Genomic DNA, 27,470 nt, shown 5'->3' with positions numbered 1-27,470 from the left:
GAAGCCCCTGCTTTGGTTATCTTAAAACGCGCACTTCAAACCAGAATTTTTAGCTTCTGTCTCTCCTTTTTATACCATCTTTCATCTTATGGAACAGAGGTTGGGATCTTCACTTGGTCTGAGGGAGTACACCCGGCAGCAACAATGGAAGTAGAACTCAAGGCTGGTCCACCTTGAACCAAACCAGAAGGGTTAGTAACGAAGAAACAAAACCTTCTTCTAAGGTGGCTTCACCCATTGAGCAATCCCATAGCCTGGCCCCCCCAGGGCTTCATAACCAGTCAGGCTCCCGGTGGCTCTACTGGCTTGTTAAGAAGGTCTTTGAATGACAGGGCAAAATCACATCACCGCATCACAAACAATTCCAGGGCACAACCGATATCTCACACTGTACTTTATTTTTCTTCACAATATTAACTGGACAAAGAAAGTTGAATGGCAGTGTGGCTTTCCCCAACAATACAAAGAAAATGCCATTATATTTAATGCTGGCCAAGCAGAGACTTACTTTATCTTAACAATCTACACTTATCGTATAGCTTTCTGTGTGTGTGCAGTGTTGCAGGATATCAGCCACCCCTAAGAAGTGTCCATCTTAAAAACAGCCCGTGGAAGGGAGAAGTGTGAACATCTTGATAACAAAAGCTTTCAATACAAAACCACTTTTTATACACTTATTTTTATTGAAAACAAAAATAATCCCAGTAACTCAAAACAAAAGTAAAACTTGGTTGAAAACTTAAGAAGATAGTATAATAAACACAAGCTTCCTCCAAAGAAATGTGATCGGCTATCACTCCTTTAAATGCTACCCCAGAGGCAAAAACTTAATGAAATGAGCTGGCTGGAAGGCTCACTGCAGATTCCCTAAAAGGTTTAGGGACACGGAGTTACTAATATACTATAGTCATATTTAGTAACAATCCCGGGATTTTTTGATTAAGCCTTTCCATCTTCCACAAGTGTTTCTGTCTGCTGAGCTTACCTTGGGACCCAAAACAACCTTGTCATCGATAGGATATATATGGCCTTTCAGTTATTTTTCTGGGGTAGTCATGATGAATTGGGGCAATACCATTCATACTCCATCTGGTTTTCTTTGTGCCCCGTGGGATGCATATTTCATGTTGTCTAAGGCCACTACGATGAGCACAGACATGGAACAGGATGAATCTTTGGGTAAGGATAAGGAACTTGTATTATTACTTACCCAGTTCAGTCTCACTTTTCTTCTCCCCGTATTGTGCATAATAAGTATTTAGAAATAGATGTCCCTACCAACCGGAAGGTTTTCATTAAATATCCTGTTAGTTAAAATTACAAATTTATTGTTTAAATAGCCATTAGACATGTCCAGGCTTGAAATTAAAATCCTTACCATTGATGGCAGATGTTTAAAAGAGTTTTGGTTCATCTGCATTGCCATACAGAGCTGGACTTTGAGTTGTTCTGTTGTCTCTAGAAGCTAAATATACCACAGAACTTGAAAATGTTTCTTGTTTGTTGCATAACGTCCTTCACGGAGGCATCACATTGATCCTAGTGAAGTTTTCACTTGTTTGCATCTCACATCCTACAGTCCTGGCTATTCTGAAAGCCTCCGCACCCTGATCCAATCTTGGGAATGTTTTGCTCATTTGAAAATTCTTCCTCCCAACCCTGCAACAAATGTCCTTTGTCCCATAATAATTAAAAAAAAAAAAATCCCTGGGAAGATTCAAATTGAATAACAATAAAGATCTGATTGGAACCTTCATAAGCTTAACAATGTAGAATTGTATTTCTTAAAAGTGTGTAACCACATTTGTCTGGGCTGCAAAAGACACCACAGAATAAGATCAGAATAGAATTTCAACTGCCTCCCTAATTTCCTTAGAATGGCTTATATTTCAAGCCCTTCCTGTTTTTTTCTGATAGAGGAGGTGTCCATTACTAACTATAAGTGATAAGGAAGTATAAAAACAGCCGCTGCCTTAGAAGTACAGTCGAAATTAGAATTTAAGTTCACATGTATAAGTTCATCATTTTAGCATAAGTTTAATTACAATATAGACAATTTGCAATTCTGTTTATCCCATAGATCCTCGATGCAAAAAACCCAGACATGTGTTGGGACTGTCCTACATATTTATGTCTAATCCTGATTATTACAACTCCTCTTGATTTATGATCACTTCCTAATTTCCCACATTGGGCCAGGACTAGGTCTTTAAATGATAAGCATAAACATTTTCTAATGAAATAAAGTCAAATCTTAATGGAAGGTCATATCTGAATAGACAGAGATAAGTGAGCTGGGGCAGAGGCTGTTGGTTTTTGGCTTGAACTATAGCAAAGTGCTTCTTTCATTCGAAATGTGACTTTAAGCCACATCTTAAGCCTGCAAAATCTGAGATGAGCTGTTTGCTGCAGAAGATACGAGCTGTCATTTTGATCTCTCTTTCGGGCTGTCTGTGCGGCGAGGGCCTGGGAGGACCCAGGAGGTTCTTGGGTGCTTTTCTCCTTGTGGCTTTTTTTAGAGCCCTCGACCTCCATTTGGAAAGTGCACGTGCTCTATTGAACCCTGACCTGGGCCAACATGTGCACCACGCTGATGGTAATTCAGGTGTGAATCCCTCCTCCACACCTGTTAGGTAGGACTGGGTCTCTGCTGTCCAACTGCAAAGTAATTGAGACAATGCAAAAAAGGAGGAGAAAAAAATGACTAGTTGAGGCTTTTATATACATTCATTGCTTCTAACATGTTTTTAACAACAAGAAAAATGCAACTTCAGCTACTCTTAGAGAGAGTGTAGCCACAATACTGTACAGTTCTGGGGTCAGGTGGCCGGGAACATTTATCATTAAAACCAGATAATGTAACCCCACAGCAAAAGGAAACCAGTCAGAAATTAGCCCCTGTGACCTTTTTTATATATACATTTTTAGAACACTCTGCAAATCCCAGCTTGAACAGTAACAACAACAACTACAAAAGACAAACAGGCTTTATGTTAAAAATGTCCGTGTTCTTCATGGTTACTTCTAAAGCAGCTTGGAGGATCTCGCCACTTGGAGTGTACTGCAAACCGACTCCATTAGAATGATCTTGGCAGGATAGCAGCACAGAATTTGATATTCCATATTCCTCACTTTTGACAATGTAAACCTTTCATAAGATAATATTTTGCTTAAAAATTAGAATCATTCAAAGGTCTGATCGTCCTGTTCCCTGAGGCCCGCCAGGGAGGTCTGGCTTCATACCACGGGTTTCTTGCTTTCTCCGTCTGGGGCGTAAGTGCCACTGCATTTCAGGAAGGACCTGAGGACGGCCACGGAGAAAGGCCCTATGGAAGGAGGGTGGGAGGGCTCCAGACAGGTCTCCGTGGAAACGGGCACGGAAACCATCTCTAAAGGGCAAACCATCGGAGCCAGAATTTAATCCCCTGGTCATCTTCCATCTGGCTTTCCAGCCGAATGAACCTCATGGGTTTAACCAAACATGTATGCAATCCTAAATGATGTGAGTTAAATTCTGATTTGGCCAAGGACAAGTAAACCTAAGCAACTAGGTCAAAGGGACAACAGATACGTCCCTCACAATAAATAATTCTGTTGACATGGAAGTGGACGTAACTCAGTTCAAGCAAAGTGGCTGGGTGGCCAGCATGCTCCAGGTTTTCTCACGTAGCTGAGACCCAGGGCTTATCTCACCTCCTCAGAAATGCTTTTAAAGAATTAAGAGCCAAAAATCTCAAATGGAAAAAATGATCATTTTTGCTAACAAATAGTGTAGAGGCCATAACTAAATACAGTTTTTTAAAAAGATGCTGAGATGCATGTAATCTTTTTTTTTAAAGCAGCTTTCGAAATATCAACCACAGCATTAAACATTGAACATAAGTACATTCCAAAGTTAATACAGATAAATGGTATATAATGCAATAATGCCACAGTTATTCCACGTATGTCTCAAGGCTGATTCTAAACATGAAAAAATATTTCTAGTTTATGAGCTGGAGATTTCACTTCTTTTGCTACTTCTCTAGCGTTTTCCAGCACTGATTATTATTTTTTTTTTTCTTTTTTAACGCCCCAGGATGTACAGATAATCCTCACATTCCACACCTGGAACTTTCCCCCCCTCCGTCAGGTTTTTCAAATAAAACCAAACTACAATGACAAGATAATGTTTTACATCGTAATTCCACAGACATAGGTCAGTTAATCCATTTTAACGCTTCCTTTAGGATTTATGACCCTCCCCAAAGTCTTTAAAATCTTGCTTTAAGCTGCACAGGCAGGCTGGCAGCCGCGCAGCCAAGGCGCACGCAAGCGTTTCCCTTGGGGGGCGGGCTCCTCAGCCATCGCCACCTCCCTCCGCGAGCAAAGGCGCAGTGCCTGTTTCCTTCCCTCCACAGTGATCAACGCCCGAAGAGCCTTGGCTCCCGGGTTCCACGCTCCGCGTGGAGAGGCGTCTAACCAGGGGGCCCCAGGGTAGCAGGACCAGGCCTCCTGCCGTCTTTCCTTGCCCGCGCGATTCTGAGCTCCGTCAGCTTCCAGACATTCGCAGACCACACTGCTCTGTTTAAAAGCCCTCGAGCAGGCCAGCGAGTGGCCAGGCTGGGTTCCAGGACGAGGTCTCTGAGCTGGGGCAAGGCAGAGCAGACCGCGGCCTCTTGGGAAAAGCAGGCACTTGTGGCGGCCTGATGCTTCCTGATGCCGAAGAAGTCACCGAAACGTTCGCTTCCTCGCATTCCAGAGGATTCTGTTTCATACACAGGCAGCGCCAGTATTTGGAGGGGGAGCGTATCCAAAATATATGAATATACACGTCGGGGCTTAAGGTACTGGATGATATTGTATAAATTGCTAAAATGCTTCTCGGCACAATTGGTAGCTTAAAAAAATACTTTCCTATGGTTTAAGGGCATTTTTCCCGTCACTGTCCTTCGGGGTGGAGATCTTGGCGAACACGAAGTCCATCTGAAGTTTCCGATGGTTTTCTTCCAACCGGGTGTGTACCATATGCAGAGTGCCTGTTCTTCAGGCCAGGGAAGAATGGTCTCCCCTCCAAGGACCTTCCCTCTATTAAGAACACAGCCTCCAGGGCAAAAAAAAAAAAGGCAAAGAAAGCGAACACCTTCTTCCTAACCTCCAGCAGCCAGAAACCCGGCTTCTGGAACAGTCAAGTCCTTTGTCAATTTGTTTGCTTTTCAGATGGTGAGTCAGTTGGGCCAACAACATGGAACAGAAATCCATGTTTATAGGCACAGGAGACCAGGTGGAGCCATCCAGGTGGGGCTTAGTAATTAGCAGTAGGGTTTCCAAAGACATGTTCAATGGGACTGTCTTAAATAAATAAATCTTATTTTTCTTAATAATGTAAAAAATAAATTGTATTTCCCTTTGGCAGTAAGTAGCTGATTCGACGTTGAGCCTGAAAGCTGTTTTTTCGTTGGTGGTGGTGGTTTGTTTTTGTTTTTAAGAGATCACAGCTTCGCTTCATGGTACATCAGTGACAATGCATATTATTTCTACTGCTTTAGTGAACCTTTTGCATATGTGTTTGTGGCCGGCTTGTGGACTTCACTTATGGCCCAGATAGGCACCCAGGGTGATGCAAGCTCCCACCAGGGCCAGACTGAGCAGTGCCTTCAGAGACAGCCAGGAGAAATCAAACAGAGGCCGCATGCTGGGACCGTACAGCTCCACAAAGGCATCCTGCAGTGGGAAGAGGAGGGAAGAAAAAGAATATTAGAGCGGCACAGACAGAATGCCAGATGACAGGGAGAAAGGCATCTGAAGTGCCTGGGCACCTTCAGGAGGGTGAGGGGAAAGGTCAAACGCACTTTGGGGGCAATGATTTCAGACCCACTCTTTTCACTTTCATTCAGGAAATATTTTTTGAGACCCTACTTATGTACCAGACACTGTAGAGATACAGCAGTGAATGAAATAGGCTAAAAGCACAAAAGCTTTGACCCAGTGGAGTAGGATAGACAGTAAACACAACTACATGTTTCATATAGTGTATTAGAGAGTGGTAGGTGCTAAGGGAAAAGATAAAACAGCAAAGGCAGTTAGAAATACGGGAGGCTTTGCAATTTTAGCTAGCATGACCATTTGTAAAAATAATTAAAAAAAAAAACCAACTACTCCTTTATTGAGTGCTTGCTATATAAACAGATGCCTGACATGCATTATTTTGTTTATCCTTCATACCCATCTTATGGATTCATTTTCTTTGTTCTTGTGCTGTAGGAAAAAAGCTGAGACTGTTGAATGCTCATTTCTTAGATTTGTTGGGGAGGATTAGATTCCATGTTTGGGCCCAATGAGTATTTGGACAACTCTAAATATATCTGAATATATAAAGCAGTAAATGAAATGTTCCCTTGGTGTGATTAATCAGGCATGAAGAGGAAAACAAGATGTAGCTCCAGTTAGGGCCTTCACGATGGGAGACAGCAGCACACGGAGATGTCCAGCATCACTGTGTTGGGGAGGGTCTGACGATGTTTACTGTGTTTTTGTCTGTTTGGGGCAAGTACTGCAGTAGAGGGACCAGGTATCATCTGTCTCCCCAGGGCTATGTGTGGTCTTCATACATGTAGGTGTTTGAGAAATGTTTGTTCAATTAAAGAGTGAAGTTTTCTGAAGTCGAACATTGGTTTGAATTCTGTGTTTGGCCTGATACTTCACCTAGATGCTTACTCGGCCTTCTTGAAATTATTCCTTTTGTATACAGAAACCTCTGGACATCTTGCAGTAGTCTCTAGAGTTTAAGGCGTCATTAGGGAATATTCTCATGTTATTGAATATAAACTTACACAATTGTTTTTCATGACTGCATAGTATTCCACAATATATGTTTATATATCGATATCTATGCTGTACTTTATTTAACCAGTTCTTTATTTGGGTTGTTTTAAACTTCTGCTCTCATAAACAACATTATGATACAGCTTTAGACATAAATTCTTGTCTACTTGTTTGGATTTTTTTAGACAGATTCCCAGAGGTGAACTCAGTTGACCAATCATCAGAATTGCCCCCCACAGTCACGAAAGGTTTGTGTGGAGCCATCCTCACTGGTTGCCCTGTGACCAGTGGCACCTTTTACAAAAGGCAAACAAGAGGGAATTCCCTGGCAGTCCAGTGGGTGGGACCCGGCACTTTCACTGCCGAGGACGTGCGTTCAAACCCTGGTCGGGGAACTAAGATCCTGCAAGCTGCAAGGTGTAGCCAAAAAAAGAAAAAAAAAAAAAAAAAAAAGGGCAGACATGGGTTTAGGGCAGTGGGTCTCACTGCGGTGGTCTTGTCCCCCAGGGGACATTTGGCAATGCCTAGAAACATTTTTGGTAGTCATGGTCTGGGATGGGCGTGCTGTCCGCATCTAATGGGTAGAAGCCAGGGATGCTGTTCAGTATCCACAAGGCGCCGGACAGCCCTTACCACAAAGAATTATCCACCCCAAAGCGCCAACAGTGCTGAGGCTGAGGAGCCCTGCGAAGAAAGGTTTGGAAGAAACTCTGTAATCACGGCCCAAGGAAGACCCAGTGGTCCACCTAGTGTGTCAATAGCTTTGGTCGAATTAGTACAAGATTACTTAGTCTAGACAAATAACTGCTCCCCATGAGTGAGCTATACCTTCAGATGTACTGGATTAACTTTTACCAGGAGAGGGCGCAAGGGTTTTCTTCTTTCTTAATCTATTGTTAACATTTTCAAAGTTTGAGCCTTAGCAAGCAAGGCAGTAGACATAAATGAAATATGTGCTTAGTGCCCTTAGCGCAAAGCTGAGCTAACACTCACGGCTGTTTGTCAAGACACCTCCTGCCTTCCCTACATGTAAGTGGGATAAATGGGGCAGAAAGGGGTCAGGACCTATTTAGAGAAACTGCCTCTTGCAAAGTGCATCTCAGGATCCCACAGACACAGCAGCAAACGTCTAACAGCCCTCCCCTCTGTGCTGTTCTCCCTGAGGGATGGGCAGGCCGGAACCCGCAGGAGCCCAGCCAAAGGGCACCCCAAATTCCTCAGAGTACCAACACTGGGCAGTATGCAATTTGGCTTGATGTTGAGAGGGTCAGTGGTTGGACCCAGCATCCCTTTAGTTATCAATGGAGTTTTCTGTGGCAGAATATGAAACAGGCTAAGGCCTAGGCCATCTGACCTTTCCAGACCAGGAACCATCCTGGGAAAGTGGAGGAAGCAGCGACGAACTCAGGCTGCTTTGCCTGGTGCACAGTACCAGCAGGAGAAGAAACGCCTCTCCAAATACCCCCAACTCTCTGGGGCCAGAATAATTCCCTCTCCCGAGACCTAGCCCCTCACATTAATAACTATGCTTCTAATGGACCTCATGGCCCATTTCTGATGTACACTATAAAGAAAAAAATCATTTCTAAAGTGGAATGAGCTAAAGACGCATCTCTTAACCCAAAGAATGAGCACAGAGACGATGACGCAGCCCCAGGGATCTGGGAATTAGCTCTGAACTCGGGGGACAGGGTCTGGGTGAAATCCCAGTTTGACATTTTATTGCTTATGACCTTGAACAAATTACCCAACCCTGAGCTTCATTTATTTCACCCATAAAATTGGTTGTTGTGAAGATAAACGTAGGTGACTGAAGCCATTTGTAAATGTGGCCCAGAGTGTGAACTCGTGGAAACAGTACCTTGTTCTCTGGCCTGTCTTCTTGCTAACCTGCTTCATCCCTGCTAACACTGCCCTTCCCTCCAGATGGTCTACCGAGCCTGCTAACTTCCAGGAACAATTTCCTAGCTCCCTCTAAAGTGTCAGCTTTCGGTTCTGAAGATGTTTGGTGATTTCTATAGAAACTGTGAATTCAAACGTACCTGTCATGTGTTCTGCTGGTAACACACGCCCAACTCTACTTCCTCGTAAATTATTAAGTCAGGTTGTAGGGCTGAGGGGCGTTCTTTAAACCCCCCGAGATGGAATCTGGCTCCTACGGTTTGCCCATCTGTGATTCTAAAGTGCAGAGCAGACCCTGTTGTTTCAGGACTGAAGATCCTAAAGCTACTTTCATGGAGAGTCTTCTTGCTTTTTCAAACATCCTGATTAGGGTGATTTCCGAAGTCTGTTTGAACAGTCTGTCATTATTTGTTTAAGTTTGAAAGCTGTTTTAAATAAACACATGCTCATTTTATGTATTAAAAGCAACAAAGAGGGAAAAAGAAAACCTGGGCCATCGTCATGTGATTCAGACAAAATCCCAGCCTATATATTCAGAAGGCACGGCAGCCCTTGCTCATGTCAGGACTGGCAAGGGCTCTGCCTGACCTCAGGGATGGGCACAGCAAGTCCCCAGGGAAGGGTCCTTTCTCCTGTTGGCCTCTCACATCATAGAGAAGGCAGGCAGTGCCCCAGCTCTGCGTGCTCTTTTGCAGACAGCTTCCCCACAAACTACAAATTCAGAGGCCACAGATGGTCTGAGTCTGAGTTCCACCCAGGGCTGGCATCAGTGGGGCAGGGCGGCCAACATCCCAACCCCGGACCCTGGCTGCAGGGTTGGAAGTAAGCCAGGGAGATGTGGACGGGACAGACGGATGGGAATAGACCAGACTCAAGACTCCTAAGCCAGGGAAAGTTGGGGGGAGGCGGTAAAAGTATCATCCCTCCTGCATTGGGACCACTCTCACCCGCTTCTCCCTCTTCCTCCCTCCCTCCCTCCCTCCCTCCCTCCCTTCCTTCCTTCCTTCCTTTCCCCTCTTCCTCTATTTCTCTCTCTCTCCTGCCCCCCTCCCCGACACAGACACACATATACAGGTCCCTCAAGGCAGCCCACCCTCCAAAATTTTCCTTTCCCCTTCAGAATCCTTCAAAAAGTTTCATTTAAACCTGATTCCAAATAAAATGAGACTTAAAAATGAATCAGATTGGCAAAAACTGAAAAAGAATACTGAGTTCTGCTGAAAAGGATGGGGTAGGGATGGGGGTGGGAGCCCCAGATACTCTTACACCAACTGATAGACTCCCAGGTACAGGTAAATGGAGAGACCTTTCATATTTGGCAATGCGCAGTAAAAGCTTTAAAAATATTGTCGTTTTGTTAGTAATTCTACTTCTAGTTATTTATCTTGAAAAAATTAATAAAACCTGAAAACAAAAATATCTGAAAATATGATAATGGAATATGGGTCGGTCACTAAAAATTATACCCTATATTTATTGGCAAGGAGAGATATTCTCAACATAACACTGAGTGAAACAGGTAACAACGAAACCAACGTCCGCAAGTCCAGGCCCCTGGCTCCATGCTGGCTCTCATTGCTCCTTGCCCCGTGGGGAAATTTAATGTGGTCTTGGTTGGCTATAGACAAATCAGGACTTCAGCTACGTTCCACAATCTTTGAGCTGACTTCTGTGGATACATTATATCATCATGGGAGACCCTAAGCGGGGGAAGTCATCCCGCTATCAAAGAGCTTCCAATCTAGAGAGGGGATGCCTCTTTGTGCACAGTGAACTAAATTAAATGGAGGCGTGCTGCCATTTTCTGCCCTGCACAGAGCAGAAGGTCCTGTCGGCAGAACCAAAAGAAAATCAGATGGTGCTAACAGGAAACTGAACACTGCTATCAAATGCCTTTGATATTTTCTATTTGTCATGGCTTTATCATTTTGTCTCCATGGGGATCACCTCCCTCGTGACAACCTGAGGGCAAGGGTTAGAAAACAGAAAAGACGGTGGACTTCCCTGGTGGCGCAGTGGTTAAGAATCTGCCTGCCAATGCAGGGGGCACGGGTTCGAGCCCTGGTCCGGGAAGAGCCCACATGCCGCAGAGCAACTAAGCCCGTGAGCCACAACTACTGAGCCTGCGTGCCACAACTACTGAAGCCCGTGAACCTAGAGCCCGTGCTCCGCAACAAGAGAAGCCACCGCAATGAGAAGCCCGTGCACCGCAACGAAGAGCAGCCCCCGCTCACTGCAACTAGAGAAAAGCCTGCGCACAGTGACGAAGACCCTAAATAAATAAAATTTATAAAAAAGAAAGAAAATGGAAAAGGCAAAATACAGTAACTCAAAACTGAGTGGGCAGTTACCTCCAGGTAAGTTCAGATCTCCTGCGCTTGTGTGGTAATACCTAGTAATGATAATGCCCTTTATATAAATGAGGCAAATGAAATGTAGACTGGGAAAGTAAGTCATTCACAGTGCGTACTAATAAGCTGCCATGAGGCAGAGAAGGGACTAGAGGCTGCGCCCGCATCCCCGGCCTCCTGTGCTCAGTGGCTGAGGACACTGGCAGGCACTTGGCTCTGTCCCCCTGCTCCCCTACCCCCTGCCTCCCTCACCCTGCGCCTCCCATCCAACCTTGACCCCATCCTGCCCCCCAATCACCTCTGGCCTTCCAAGCGTCGCTGAAAGTCGTCTGGCCAGGCAGATGGGGGCTGCTGTAAATTCATGGTCTCCAGACTCAATGAATTCTAGAAAGCACTGAGCACTCCCTTCCCCTGGGTCAGAGCTTGGCTCTGCTTCTTTCCATGACTATTCCAAACAGCCACCACTGTTCTCATGTGTCCCCTCACTGTTTAACAGCTGATGTCACCTCTTTCTTCTCTGAGAAAATCGGGCCATTGGGTGAGAACCACCCCAGTTTCCTATCTGGGAGCACCCACTAACTCACATCTCTATCTGTCCTCCCCTGCTCTTTACACTCCGCTCCCTTATTCCACCATCTCCTGTTGCTTCTGGAACCTTCCTCCATCAATTGTCCCAGCTCCCAACTACAATGTCAACCTCATCCACCTTCTGTCTCTTATTTCCTTGGCATATAAACATTCAGATTTCCTCAAAATGTCCACGCTGATGCTGGGTTCCACCCTAAACATTACCTTTTCTCTTCTTTCCCCCCAAGACAAACTGCTAACCTACTCTCATCAGCTGCTTTTCCACCACATTTTAATCCATTCAGCCTGGCCGCTTCCTCCACTCTGCTTTTCTTTTCTTTTTTTTTAAAGAGAGAAACTTTTTCTTTTAAATTCATTAATTAACTGATTTTTTTGTTCGTTTGTGTTGGGTCTTCATTGCTGCACGCGGGCTTTCCCTAGCTGCGGCGAGCGGGGGCTACTCTTTTGTTGTGGTGCGCGGGCTTCTCATCGCGGTGGCTTCTCTTGTTGCGAAGCTCTAGGTGCGCGGGCTTCAGCAGTTGTGCTCGTGGGCTCTAGGTGCACGGGCTTCAGCAGTTGTGCTTGTGGGCTCTAGGTGCGCGGGCTTCAGCAGTTGTGCTCGTGGGCTCTAGAGCACAGGCTCAGTAGTTGTGGCGCACGTGCTTAGCTGCTCCGCGGCATGTGGGATCTTCCCGGACCAGGGCTTGAACCTGTGTCCCCTGCACTGGCAGGCGATTCTTAAGCACTACGCCACCAGGGAAGTCCTCCACTACGCTTCTGAAACCACTCTCCCAAGACTACCAATACCCTCCATGTGGCTAAATCCACTGAATACTTTTCAGATCATACCTTACTGAACATTTTGACACACTGGATGCTGAGATCACTGTAAACCTTTGCCTCCTGGAGAATTTCTTCTCCATCTCTTCATGGGCACCTCCTCTTCTGTCTGCCCTGATGGGTACTTGATGCTCCCTGAGCAGCCTGGACTGTCTTCTCTCTCTTCGGCTAATCTTCACTCTCATGGTCTTAAACACACCCCCCCCCCCCATGATGATGTCTCCGAAACCTTTATATCCAGCCCCACTTGCTCCTCTGACAGCCAGATTCCTATTCCAATCGTCTTCTTAGATGACCCACCAGAAGTTACAATACAGCCTGTCCAGACTGGAGCCATCAAAGCCCCTCCAGCAAGCCGGCCTCTCTTCTCACCTTTACAGTGTCCATGCTCTCACCCTGAGAGTCTCCTAGATAAACCCACACCCTGAGAGTCTCCTAGATAGATATTTCCTCTTCTCCCCCATCCATTCATTCACAGGTAAATCCCACAGTCTTAGGTTGGGTTCCCCCAGAAGCAGACCCTAAGAAAAAGACTGGAGTGTAAGCAGTTTTTGTGGGAGGTGATCCCAGGAAACACTAGCAGGAGAATGGGGAAGTGAGACAGAAAAGGGAATGTGGCCATGACTTACCTTGCCAAGCAAGTTACTGCCGCTGGCAACTGGAACTGAATCCTGCTGGGAAATCTGGGGGTCAGCGCAGAACACGCACATTTCGTTATTCCAGTAAGCGGCTAGGGAGCTGGGGTATTTATACACCACTTCCTTCCATTCATTGGATGAGGGTTGCTCCTATGGAGGTATCAATATCCCAGCACTTCTGGCCAGTCACGTGCACAGGTAAAGTGGGCTCTAGAGGCCAGAGAAGGCCCTTGGGGCAAGAGATTCAGATGCTGTATCTCCTGTAGTTGGAGGTCAAGCTAGAGAGCTCTGAAGTGGTAAGGGCAAGGGGATTCCACAGGACGGTATATGTACCACTGATTTCACCACCTAACTATTTCTCTCCCCAGCATTACTGCTAGGATTTCCCATCTGATCTCTCTGCCTTTAGTCTAATGCCCTACCCTTCAATCTCCTCTTGCTACTGCAGGCAGAGTGATCTATTCAGAATCAAATCTGTCACTTCCACACTTAACTCCAAATTCTTTGACATGACATCCAAGGCTCCCAATGCTCTGCCCCAACCTAGTTTCTTGCTCAGCTCTGTCACGTGTAAGTTCATTTTAGTTCATTCAGGAATTCAGTGCAATCATGTTTTGCAGGCTGCTTTCTCCAAGCCCGTGGGCTGAGCTGAATAATCCTCAGCTAGTCCCTGTTTGCATGTCTGTCTCCCCCATTCAATGATTCGCACCTGGAGGTGCAGGGACCATGTTTTATTTATCTTTGGATCCCTGGAGCATGTGTCTGTCACATTTGGCACTCAGCAAATGTTTGTGGAACTGAAATACACTGATTTCTTTTACTAGAGAACAGGTTTTCCTAACGTATCTTAAGAGACGATATTTTTTAAAAGGAGCATGTTCAAAGGGCAAATAAATGATGGGCTTAAACAAAAGCCGCTGCCTTTTTTTGCAGCAGCCTCTAGTGTCTTCCTGTGAGGAACTGATGCTCAGACGGTTCATAACGGTCAGCGTCGGATCTGACTGGTCAGTGTCTGTGCCATGTCGGTCGTTAACTATTTTGAATATCATCCCACCCGTATGCCCTGTGAGTCTCCAAGGGAGGGATAAGCTGTCGGGCATTTTGCAAACTCACTGGACCATTTATCCCTCTGTCAGGGAGATTCCAGCTGTGTTATGAAGACTGAAAATGCTGCCTGGAGGTGAAAAAAAACAATCCTGGGCACAAGAGGGGCAGCATTGGTGCCCGTTGTACAAGACACGGGAGGTGATCAGCGGCCCCAAGTCGATCCTGGACCTTCATGGGAACATAAAGACCGCCGGTGGTCACCAGTCTTGGATTCTACTAAGGGGTCTGAGAATCATTCCCAGTAAGAACGATCTATGGTTTTCCAATCCCCAGAGCCAACTGACATACAAGGCCCAGGAGAGAGGGAGGCACACACACAGCAGAGAGGAGGGCTCTCTCTAAAGCCCAGAGGCAGTGATGCTCCGACACCCACCGTGGCTGAGATCAAAAGGGGAAGCAGGCGGCCAGGCCACTGGGAGCGGTGGCCAGCACAGCACACGCGAGGAAGTGAGGACTGTTTCTACCTGAATAAAGCAGCTGGTAAGGAAGTGACTCCATTTCCCCCTTATCATTGGCCCGGCAGGGTTTCCTCTGCAGCCACTTGGTGCTGAATGAGTCTGGAGGGTTCCGTCTGGAGAACAGAGCTGCTTTGGGCGGTTGCAGGCTTCTGTCCCCTGGGGCTCTTCCTCCGGCCTCCCCATCCCCTTTACTCCCAAGATATTGATTCCGGGTTTGGGGGAAAAGGAAGGAGAAAAAAACCCCCGACAACCCCAGAGCATATAACCGAAGGACGCGCAGCTGCCTGGCCTGCAGACCGAGGTGCCCAGTGAGCGTGAGAAACAGGATGACCCTTCCACAAGGACTGCAGGGGCTGCCCCCCGAGTCCCCTCCAGTGAATGGGGCTTGATCTTGGAGGGACTCTGGCCCAGGGGGAGGGGCTAGTTGAATCATAGGCCAAGGACATAAAATGAAACCTAATCTAAGTGTCATCTGGATGTAACCAGAAACCTGCTAGAGAAATGGCAGGAGATGAAAAACCCAAACAAAACAAAAAAACACAACTTGCCTGCCTACCACAGCGGGTCCAGGGAAGTTTGGGTGTATTTTGTGATGCAAATTGAGCTGAGGATGCAAATCAGGCAGGGGCCCTCAGGAGGGAGGGAGGGCAGAAGAAACGAGAACCCCAAGGGTTCCTTCCCTTCTAGAGCAGGGCACAGTTTGAAACTAATCTGCAAAGGAGTCTGTTGCTCTGGGGACCCTGCAGCCACAGGGCCAGGTCAAAGGCCGCTGGCCCTGTCCACCTGCTGGTCTAATCGCCCTGGGGCTGGGGGTACGCTGCTATCTGGAGAGAAGTACGGTGGCAAATTCCCGGCGGCACTAGCCATGCAAATACTGCAGGGAGTGGGGACTCGGCCACCTGTGGGCTTAGGTCCCTCCTTCCAGGAGGCGAGACCAGTCCAGAGCTTCAAAAGATGTCTGTGGAATTGGGAAAAGTCATGCATCTATAGCAAAATGTGCTAAAAACTATGTTAAATGATTGGGTCATTTGGTTCATCAGATTCGGATAATAAACCACAACGAGACTAAAGCCATGTCTATACGAGACCTTGAAATCTCCTCTTTGACTTGCTGATGCATTCAGGAACTGAACATTTTTTTATAAGGTGCTGAGGGTTCTTAAAGCTAAATAAGACACAGGCCTGCCTTGTCAGAATTGCTCCTCGATATTCTCACGCATTCACAGCAGCTTTGGTGAGCATGAGAGTTCTCTAAACACGTTCAAAGCACTTTGTGTGTGTAGGTGCGTACACCCTGCAGGGCTCTGGAGAGGAGGGGGGAGACCCGAGTCTGCTGTCCTCCTCTGAAGGGTGCCTTCCACAGGACCTCACAGGCACAGAGGCCACAGGAAACCGCCTTGCAGTGTTTTGGCTTTAAAACAAAGTTACTTCATTTTTCTTCCTGACCTTCCTCATTCCACTACCTTCTTTTGGCTAGAGTGCCCTGCCTTTTCTGGCGCTTGACCTCTTCTTGCTTTGGGCTTGTGCTATTTTCACTGTTTGGGGGGAAACATCACCTTATGATATTTTGTTAGGACGAAAGTACGTTGAGCAAAAAAAGTGTAATTAGGGCTTCCCTGGTGGCGCAGTGGTTGAGAATCTGCCTGCCAGTGCAGGGGACACGGGTTCGAGCCCTGGTCTGGGAGGATCCCACATGCCGCCGAGCAACGGGGCCCGTGAGCCACAACTACTGAGCCTGCGTGTCTGGAGCTTGTGCTCCGCAACAAGGGAGGTCTCGACAGTGAGAGGCCTGCGCACCGCGATGAAGAGCGGCCCCCCACTCGCCGCAACTAGAGAAAGCCCTCGCACAGAAACGAAGACCCAACACAGCCAAAAGTAAATAAATAAATAATTTTTTTAAAAAGTGTAATTATTACAACTCAACAATATAAAGACAAGTAGCCTGATTAAAGAATGGGCAAAGATTTGAATAGCTATTTCACCAAAGAAGATATACAAATGGCCAATAAGCTCAAGAAAAGACATTCATCCATTAGGGACATGCAAATGAAAACCACAACGAGATATCACTTCACACCCGCTAGGCGTGGCTTTAAAGTGAAAAGTGGACAATAACGAACGCTGACGAGCAGGAAGAGAAATTGGAGGCTGCGCACGTTGCCAGTGGGAACAGAAAACGGCGCAGTCTCTGGAAAATGGTGGTGGTTCCTCAAGGAGTTGGCCAGTTGTCCCATGACTCATCAATTCCACTCCTAGATATATGCTCAAGGTAACTGAAAATATATGTTCACACAAAAACTTGTACACAAATATTCACATTGGCATTATTCATAATAGCCCAAAGTGGAAATGACCCAAATGTCTATCAGCTAATGAACAAATAAACAAAGGGTGGGACCATCCATACCATGGAATATCATTCAGCCATAGGAAGGAATGAAGCATTGATACAAGCTACAACATGGGTGAACCCTGAAAACATTGCGCTGAGTGAAAGAGACCAGGCGTAAATGGTCACATATTGTAATGTTGCCATTTCTAGGAAATGTCCAAAATAGACAAATCCACAGTGACAGTAGATTCGTGGTTGCCTGGGGCTGGGGAGAGAGAAGACTGGAGAGTGACTGCTAACGCGTACAGGACTTTTTTATTCCAGAGTGATAAAAAAGTTCTGGAATTAGGGAACAGTGATGATTGTACAACCTTATGAATAGAAAAACCAAAAACCAGTAAGTCAACCACTTTGAACTGAATTTTAAGGTACGTCAGTTATTCTTAAAAAGTTATATTTTTTACAAGTACACAAAGAAGGGCACTAAACTATTTTTATGCCATGCGGAATTGGACAGAAGAGTTCGCTTGTTCTGTAACCCTTGCTCATAGGTGTGGCCCCCTCGCCAGCGTCCAGGCCTACCTGTATGTGAGCATGAACTTCATCCCCGTGCGCTTGGCAGCAGGTTAGCGCCGGCGCTCCCCGGAGGTCACTGTCTGGGCTGTGCCTGCCACGTGGTCTGTGAACGCAGGGCATGGCCAAGGTACCTATCCCTCTCCCCCTCTCCCTGCCACACTGCAAGAGTTAATTCATATACCAAAAATGGGAACTGAAAGCAGATGCTTGCTGAGTCCTGCAGCTTGGCCTAAATGCTGTCATCAGGACACTGCTGCTGGGGGACAGGGGGTGAAAGAGGGTCCTTCATTTATCAGTTGTGGAGGACCAGAGTCGAGGGCCGAATGTCTGATCCTCACTTGTTTAAATCAGCAAGTGTTGACTGAGGATGGTGGTAGGGCAGAGTACAAAGAACCTGCATTTCCTAATAGGAACTTGCTGAAAGTGGCCTCAGACCTGAAGGGGGTGTATCAGAGTGAAAAGAGCAAAGCAGAGTGAGTTGGGAGGGCGCCATCCTGAGCGGGGCTCCGCCAGCCTCCCGCCCTCACTGTGTGGTTTGGCCTGCTCTGATGCTTGCTTTCAGGACTGGTTAAGAAGTCAGCACGGGCATCTTTTCTGGAAGCTCCACACCACACTGGCCGTTGCCTTGATGACAGGCTTAGACATCTGTCCAGGATCTCACCTGCCCCCAGCCTGCCCCCTGTGATGCTGCTGGTCCTGGTGTTCTCAGCCTGCAGCAGGTGAGTCACCAGCTCTGCTTAAAGCTCCCAGGATGCTAGCTAGCATCCTGCTGCAAAGCACCTCGGGATACAATAAGCCGCACCCTGGTTCCCAGCTCCCTGGTTCTGCAGCCCCGCGAGTCATTGTGTGGTGGTGAGAATGACAAGGGGATCCCCAGGCGGCCCGTGAGAGAAGCCTCTCCCGCACACCACGGATCCGTCCACCTCTCACTAAGAGAACAGCAAGCCCGTCCTCCACGCCTGGGGAGAGGGGTGGGCACGGCGGTGAACGTGCTCAGTCGGCTCCATATGGGTGTGCACGAGAAATCTGCTTTCACTTTGTAGTTTATGACTGAGTTCAGTTCACCTGGAAAGACTCAATGGGAGTAAAAGCAGATGCATTTCAAGGTGCACTGCCTGGCTCTTTGACAACCCTCTTCCTCCCACATCAGACAGTCTTCCTGCGTCCAGGGAAGACAGCAGACCTCTCCATCACAAGGAAAACGCAAAATCTCCGTTCACGGCAGCAGCTGTTACTGATGAGATGTACAAACCCGGGCAAGGTCAGCGCTGCGGTTCTGGATTCCGGCTCATTACAGGGATCCAGATACGCTGGTGCGGCCACTCGTCTAAATAGATGCTCACGGTGAAGGACATCTGACAGTGTGTGCTCTCTGTTGCCAGAACGATTCAGGGCCTTATATACAAACAGAGAGAGGGACACTTGTAGGGAGAGACAGAGAGGAGAGACAAACAGAGAAAGAGACAGAAGAGAGAGACAGAAACAGAGAAAGATAGAGTGAGACAGAGACAGACACACAGAGACAGAGAAGGAGACTGACATATACACAGAGAAAGAGACACACACAGAGACAGTCACAGAGACCGCAAGACAGAGACAGAGAGGGAGATGGAGACAGAGAGAGACACAGAGAGACTCACAGGGAGAGACAGAGAGACAGAGGTCCTGAAAGCAACCCTGGATCTTCCCTCAGCGCAGCTTCCGGGGGACTGCCGACTCCACACAAGGACGCCCCTCACAGTGAAGCAAGCCTGCTGTGGACACCAGCAAGGTAGCAATATGACGTGTGCGCCCTGAACAGGCCTGTCGGTGTCGTTGGCAGTGGACACTGAGAGGGGGAGGCCACGCCCCTGGAGCTCCACTTCCAAGGCCACCGGCACTCCAGACACGTGCTCAGACACATGTGCAGCTGGCCGCGCGGAGCGCGTGGGACCCACCTGCAGAGGCGCTTGGGCATCTGCTGGCTGGACCTAGGATGGGCTCCGAACCATGCCCTGGACTCCTCCTTGGCGAGGGGCCAGCCCAGGACCCCCAGGTGGCCCTGGCAGGTCAGCGGCCAGTGCCCCGTTCACAGGCCGGGCTCCACAGCTCCTCCAGTCACTGGTGCCTCGGAGCAGGGCAGCTGCAGCTGATCTCCACGAGGCAGGCATGCAGGCGGCAGCTGCTCCGTGCCCAGCACTGCGCTCAGCGCCCAGGGAAAACGCGGGGACCGCGGCGTCTGTATGACAATGCCTTCCTCCAACCCAATACAGCGCCTCAAATCAAGGACTCAGCAGACACTCTCCCAGTGGGATGACCCAGAGATGGCAGTGTCCTACTGGAAACACTGCTCACCCCTAAGGTCATAAGGAGAAGTTCAAGTTTGGGCTGGTGAAGCCTTCAGGTGGGACTTTAGTTCTAACAAATTGTTATTTCCACCGAGGGAACCCCTTGGCCAAGTGCATGAACCTCGGGTCCACGTGCAGCGTGCTTTTCACAATCAATTCGGTGCACAGTCACACTCTTTGGGCGGCTCTTGGTGGCACCACATGGAGCTTTTTCACGAGTACGGCCCTGGTTCCTCTCACTTTGCTCTCTCCTTCGGACACATCTGAAGCAAGCAATCCATCCACAGTCAAACCACTTATCCAAGTACTTCTTTAGTATCTACTTCCGGGATGAGAAGAGAGAACTAACTGTGCACCAGGCGGCTCTCATAAACGGTATTACACAGAAGAGACTGGGGTCAGAGAGGTTACACGACTTGCCCAAGGTCACACAGCTGCAGTTTGAACTGTGCAACTCCTGGTTATGAGCTTTTTCAACTCACTTTGCTTCTCCTGTTGGAGACAGAAAAGAAGTAGGAGGTCCAGGCTTTGAGGATACAAGCAGTAAGTCAGACAGGTTAAACAGAAAGTCCTGAAGGGTGACAGGGAAGGCTCGATAAACCCATCAACAGTCTTTAAGATGGGCTGGAGGGGACAAAGTTAGGAGCCCAGCCTGAAGGACTTGCATAAGGGGAGAAAAGAGGTGCTGGATTTTCAGGGCAAGGGATTCAGGTCAGGATTGGGGCCACACCGTGGCGGATAGGCTTGTGTGTGCAGGTGCGGCCGAGCGGAGGGAAGAAGCCCCCGTGATCAGGGAGCACATGCAGGTCCCAAGCCCCCCACGAGCCCATCTGCTCTGCAGTCTGGATCCCCCAGGAACGTGTGCGGCTTTCTGGAATCCCTCGCTGTGTGGTGTGGCCTCGGTGGCCGCTCCTGCACATGTCACCTCAAGAGTATTTAAAAATGACATGTAGACAGAGATGTGAACCCCAAAGTAGAGACTCCTTCCACAGTGTTCGGGTAAAGCCCTCCTACGTATGGGGCTGCTTCACCAGGACATCTGGAAGGTGAAGGAGAACGTTTCCTTGCATCACAAAAGCAAATCCAGCTAGAAGCCTATTTAGGATGTTAAGATAGGAGACTCCAGAGCCTCCATGGTGGGGAGTGGATTTCTACCCTTCCAAGGGCTCTGCTCAAGGGTTCCTGCTGAATCAAAGTGTCCCCAGCAGCGCCCCCCTGACCCCGGTCTCGGGCGGAGAGAGAGGCAAGGAGAGCCAGCCATGTGGTCCAAACCCTGCCCGAGAGCTCTTATGTGATCCAGGCATCACCCACTCCATCTCACGACCACTAACAGTTTTCTCTGCTGACTTCAACTTGGACATTGTTCAGAACTTAACAAAGCCAGAGGCCTTTAAATCCCTAGGAGCCTCCCCACAGAGCTTTTTACAAAACCCACCTGCTCGCTGGGTATTTAATCCTTTCACGTTCGGTTTGTTTCTGGAAAGCTGGAAGTTTGCGAGGTGAGTTTGTGATCGCCACAGTCAGGCCAAACTTAGTCAGAATGGCTTTTTTTTTTTTTTTTTTTTTTTAAAAAAAACCTTTCAGGAGTTGCAGCTGAGAGAGCATGTGTTCAGGGCAAGGCCTCTAACACACCAAACTAAAGACGGGCAAGTGGAGGAAGAGTTGCTTGTATACGCGGTGGCTCTGAGCTCAGCCCCCCTGAGCACACAGGACCTGACTTCCCACCAGTGGCGCGAGGGACGGGCGCTAGAGATGCTGGGCCTGAGCTCGTCCTCGGAGCCTCACCACCTGGCTGCCTGGCTCCACCAACCCAGGCAGGACACCATCCTTCCATCCCAGAGCCCTTTCCCCCAAAGTCCCCTTTCTGTTTTTTTCCTTTGCCTTGGCCTTTTGTGTGGCTTTGCTGTTCTCTCCTTGTCTTGCGTTTTATCGGCTGAGGTTCATTTCTTAGTTCCAATGTTTTGGTTTCTGGTCTCCCTTTGTCTGCCCTTCTCTGGGACATGACGGCTCCGAGTTTCCTGGGAGACGATGAGTCCCCACCCTCTCGGATGTGTAGAGGGCTGCACGTGGGCTATTTGGTGAGGTCACTGCAGCCACGGGAAGGGCTACATGGGGACCTTCCATGGAATTACCTGGTGGAACGACCCTGGTCATGGGCACCAATGGGCCCGAAGCTTGCAGGAGATGGTGCAGGGTCAGGCGAGGCATCTTTGTTGCCCTCCAACCATGGCAGCTGGATAGGAGGCCGGGCCTGAGATCCTGGCTGGAATCTGTTTAACCCCTGCAGGGTTAAATGCCGGTGGGGTGGTGGTGGGGCAACTGGAGAGGGATTTGAGTAGGATAAATGGGCAGAAAGAAAACGTCTAATTGCATATTTTCTTTGTGAGTTTTCACCTCTGCCAAATTCTTGAAATTCTTGTCTTACAATTTTATGTGCTTTTCATTTCCGTTTGAACCTGAAACATCACTTAAATGTCTTTTGAGGTAATCCTCACCTATTAAAACAACCCACAAAACTGGAAAAAAAAATGTTTAGGTTATTCCACTCACACCTGGAGGGTTTTTCAAGGATCTCTGACCCCCGAGCATAAGTTCATGGTTGATGATTTGCAGATTCGATTAGGTAAGTTTTACTACTTGGTACATCAGTTGGAAAAGGTCATTTTATTAAGGGTCATTTTATTTTATTTTTAAACTTATTTATTTGTATTTATTTATTTTTGGCTGCGTTGGGTCTTTGTTGCTGCACGTGGGCTTTTCTCTAGTTGTGGTGCAAGCGGGGGCTACTCTTTGTTGCGGTGCGTGGGCTTCTCATTGGGTGGTTTCTCTTGTTGTGGAGCACAGGCTCTAGGTGCACGGGCTTCAGTAGTTGTGGCATGCGGGCTCAGTAGTTGTGGCTTGTGGGCTGTAGAGCGCAGGCTCAGTAGTTGTGGCGCACGGGCTTAGTTGCTCCACGGCATGTGGGATCTTCCCGGAGCAGGGCTCGAACCTGTGTCCCCTGCATTGGCAGGCGGATTCTTAACCACTGCGGCACCAGGGAAGCCCTTAAGGGTCATTTTAAATGTTAAAAATTATAATGTCACTGCCATCATGTCTACAAGACCTTTTATACAAACTTCCAGATATAAAATAAGTCCTGGGATGTAACGTACAGCAATGGTGACTATAGTTAATAATACTGTATAGTATATTTGAAAGTTGCTAAAAGAGTAGATCTTAAAAGTTCTCATCACTAGAAAAAAGTTATAACTATGTGTGGTGATGGATGAATTGTTAATAGACATCGTGGTGATCATTTTGCAATATATACATAATCACTGCTGTACACCTGCAACAAGTATAATGTTTTACATCAATCATGTCAGTTAAAAAATATGTAATTTCACTGCCATCAAGTCCACAAGGCCTTTGGTAAGAAAGTAAGACATTCCAAGTTTTAATGTTGGACAAGGGAGCACACCCTTTCAAAGACAAGAGTCTGAGCAGAGCTGTGCCTTGGCTCAGAAGCCCATCACACCATCCTTGTTGTCATGACAACCCGCACAGTGGGCAAGCTATGGGGTCTGAGTGTCAGCTACCCCAGGCTCAGGCCCTCCTCCTTGCCACCAAGGGAGTCGCCTCTCCAGGTTTCAAGGGCCTCATTTGTGACAGGAAGAGAAAGCCCCCACCTGTCCTCTGAAGGCACTTTTGGGTCCTAAAGTTCATAACTTGTAGATTCGGGGACTCCGTTTTGTGTTTGTGCCTCAAAAGCAGGGAGGAAAGGGGTTACATAATTGGCCACAGTCCACCAGGGCCTTCTTGGCTCTCATTAAAAGTCCCAGAGTTGCCATTCCATCTATTCTGGGTGCAATGGAGGCCTGAATCCTACAGCTGGTTACAGTGGAAGAAACTGGAAGCCACAGCCCTAACAGGGAAGCTAGGAATGTGCCTGCTATTCTAGGCATCAACAGAAACAAGACCTTCAAGGCACCAGAAATGAGACTCCCGGCAGGGTTCCTAAAGTTCCCACTATCCATTCCTGCTTAGGACTCCATGCAACAGCGATTTAGGACTACAGTTCAAATGGAATGAAAGCCGTGTTTCAATAACATGAAGATGATTTTGTGAAAAACTAACAGACACCTTCCCTGGATGTATCCTGCTTATCACTCACAAATAACATTCATTCGTGGTAACTTTCAATGATATGTTAATACATCAACCAAAGGAATCATACGGGCTTTTTTCATCCCATTCTGTGGATTATAGATCCCTATGGTACTCAGTGTTATTCCTTTGTGGCCCCTCCAGCACTTCTTGGATCTCCCAGTGCAACCCTTGAACTGAAATTCTCCTCCTTAAGTCTTTCCCAGAATGTCTTCCCACCCTCCACCCCCGACCCAAGACGTTACAGAGAAAATGCCTTCAAGTCATTTTTGGGTTATCATCAGGCGGCAGAAAATTTGTTTCTCAATCCAGAAGATTGTTGAACTGCTTTTTTTTCTTTCTTTTTTTTTTCATTTCAGATAACTCAAAACTGGTTTGGTTCCATGACATCAACCTTGGCATGTATGAAGAATAAGGAATGAAGACTTTGTCTTATTTGGAACCAAAAGAGAGGAATCTCCACTTTCTCTGTCTTTTCCATTTTTATTAAGACAGTATTTTTTCCTTTTAGCTGGATGATGTATACTTTTAACATTCCAGGGGAAAATTGTCAGTGATATGCAAGTCATAATAAAAGAAAATCAAAAGAAGTGCAATTACAAGGGACAGGGAACTTCATCATTTTTAGTATGAAATGCCCAAAGGAAAATCTAATTTTAAAAATTACCAGCACCATATAAAGGAGAAGAGAATATGCAGAAAGATTTGTTATTTTAAAAATTAACTTAATCCTTAATCTTTCTGCCTCTTGGCCTTTTCTCTTTATTTTTAAAGGCCAAAAATTTTCATTTGGTGCTGGATAAGGAGTAAACCTCACACCATTGCAGTGTGATTCTAGGAAGTGGCAAAGGAATCCTCCTAGTCTCTGGTTTGCTGGCTGAAACACAGTAGGACACAAAAAGTGTTATTAAATAAAGAGCGAATGTATATTGAGGATGAAACCATAACTGTCTCTTTCCCATTAATATAACGGTACCTATTAAAAATGGAAACGAGAGCTTTCCTGGTGGCGCAGTGGTTAAGAATCCACCTGCCAACGCAGGGGACATGGGTTCGAGCCCCGCTCTGGGGGGTCCCACATGACGCGGAGCAACTGAGCCCATGTGCCGCAACTACTGAGCCTGCACTATAGAGCCCGCGAGCCACAACTGCTGAAGCCTGCGCGCCTAGAGCCCGTGCTCTGCAAGGGGAAGCCACTGCAATGGGAAGCCCGTGCACCACAACAAAGAGTAGCCCCCGATCGCCGCAACTGGAAAAAGCCCGTGCACAGCAACGAAGACCCAATGCAGCCAAAAATAAATAAAATAAAATAAAATAAATTTATATATATATAAAAAAGGAAACGAGTATTCACGGGGCACACTGCAGTTGATAAAATTCTTCCGTATCTATCAACTGGTTTGATCCTCTCAACAAGCCATAGATAAGTCATGACTCTTGTCACCCTCACTTTACAGATGACCAAGAATAGGTAAGTTTTCCAAGGACACATAGTTAACTGATGGCAGAACCAGAACTCAGACCCAGAATCCTGACATAAAGCATCTTGCCCTTCCACTCTCTCACACAGCCTCCCTGAACGAAGTTATGACTCCCAGCTAAACGCGCTTGCAAAGAGCCAAGATGTCATAAGTTGAATACAGCCACGACCTGCTTATTTATAACAGCTCTGTCTCTTCGAAAAAGTAAAAAGTATGAGGGAAAAAAATCAAGCTCATTTATAACATAAATGTTCGCTGACATTAGGGGCCTTTGACTTGTTTCTAAGTTGCTTCTCTAACCCAGAGAGATTTAATTCACCACCCTCAACCCATATTAAGAGAAATTGGAATCATTCGTATATTCAGAGGGAGAGTCCAAATAATATTGCAATAACACAGCCTTCCTTTAAAAGACTTTTCTTGATGGAGTCGCTGATTTTCCTTTCAGGCATGAAAAATAACACTGTTATTATAGTGGCCTGGCCAAGGGTTAGCAGTGAGGAAAGAAGGAGATGGCACACATCATATTGATTTCTAACCCTTTATCTAATTATTGGTTGGAATCAAATTCAGTGTTTAACGCTATGGCTCTCTACAGTAAGGGTTCTCTTGACATAATAAGTCTTTTAGATTTGAGGAAATAAGTTTCCGTTGTCCAGATGTGATTTTTCCCTACTTTGCTTGAGTCAGCCTGAAAATGGAAGACATGGAGAGCTGGAAGAAAGATTCCTAAGGGTTCTCTCCTTTTCAAGAGTGGATTCCACAGAAAGCCCTCTGCTCTCACCTTCTAGCAATAGTGGTGGGTCTAGGAGGGCCCAGAGAAAAACAGAAAAGTCACTTTTCTGTCCATTGCACATTGTAATGATTTTTCTTCTTTTATTGCTATGTATATCTGCTCTTTTTTTCCTTCCTTTATCCCTCTTAATTTGCCATCCTCCCACTTTCTCTTGGCATTTGTCTCTGCTCCCATCTATCTTCCCTCAAGGCATAGTCTCCCTATGCTGTGAAACTATCATTACTGAGCCTTTCCTGAACTCCCACAGCCTGGCACAAACTCTAGAACCAGACTGCTCAGCCTTCTAGTGTTAGGCTAATACACCAGCCGTCTCCACGTAGGGATAAAGAGGTGGATTTAGATGGGGAGTCCTAAAAACGCTGAAGCTTAGTGAACAACGTTTTGGAGAACTTCTGGCAGTAAACGTTCTAGGAATGTTGGAATCTGGCATAACATTTACTGCTTAGGAAGGAGTTACCCAGATTGCGAGAATGGAGATGAATTCTCCAACTTCCACTGGGCGACTCCGGTCATATTCTTCCAATTTGACAGGCAACACTCTTCAAAGAGTCCTAAGCCATATGTCCACCAAGAAGGCAAACGGGCCTCTTTCATCCTGACTACACCGAGCTCTCATGGTAGCTTCAATAAACTACTCGAGAAGTCATCTGGGTTTCCTCTTCTGTAATGCAATAAGGGACATTCCCTGCTTCGCTTTCACCTCTCTCATTGCTCAAAGGGAATTTTCCCCCTTCTTGTGCTTTTTCTATAAATTAGCCTGAGTTGGGTCAAATTAACCTGTTCAGACTTTCCGCCAAAATTCCCTTCCCCACAGCGACGGTGTCTGTAGTGACCCTAAGCTACTTCCCCCCCGTGGCTCATCCCCTCCCACCACACCAAGCCACCCCCTGCCAGACTGACCGTCTGCCCTGCATTATTTACTAGGCATCAGCTCTGTGAGCAGCACGACCTCAATTCTGGGGTGGCCTCAAGAGACAATCACCAGTCCACTCGCTCTAGTTGGAGTCCAGTTTATGTGGGAAGCCAAGAGGGGGTGACACAAGAAGCAAGGTCCTAGGTGGCAGAGGGGATGGCACAGACACATGGGCCCTGAGCAGCGTTCCCAGAAAGATGGAACAGGGTGCACAGTTCATGCAAGGTAGCCG

At 47.1% G+C, this 27,470-nt stretch overlaps 1 protein-coding gene across 1 annotated transcript in view; it reads right to left on the bottom strand.

Moving 5' to 3' along the window:
* Positions 1-379: 379 nt before the first annotated feature.
* Positions 380-27,470, bottom strand: part of BCL2 (BCL2 apoptosis regulator) — a 182,779-nt gene continuing 155,688 nt past the window's right edge. Inside the window, exon 3 of the mRNA XM_032602849.1 lies at positions 380-5,703. Within this exon, the coding sequence (XP_032458740.1) occupies positions 5,569-5,703 (135 nt within the window). The 3' untranslated portion in view covers positions 380-5,568. The remainder of the gene's footprint in view (positions 5,704-27,470) is intronic.

Source organism: Phocoena sinus, chromosome 14, assembly GCF_008692025.1.
Source record: "Phocoena sinus isolate mPhoSin1 chromosome 14, mPhoSin1.pri, whole genome shotgun sequence".
Taxonomy (NCBI): Eukaryota; Metazoa; Chordata; class Mammalia; order Artiodactyla; family Phocoenidae; genus Phocoena; species Phocoena sinus.
This window is presented reverse-complemented; position numbering and strand designations above follow the sequence as displayed.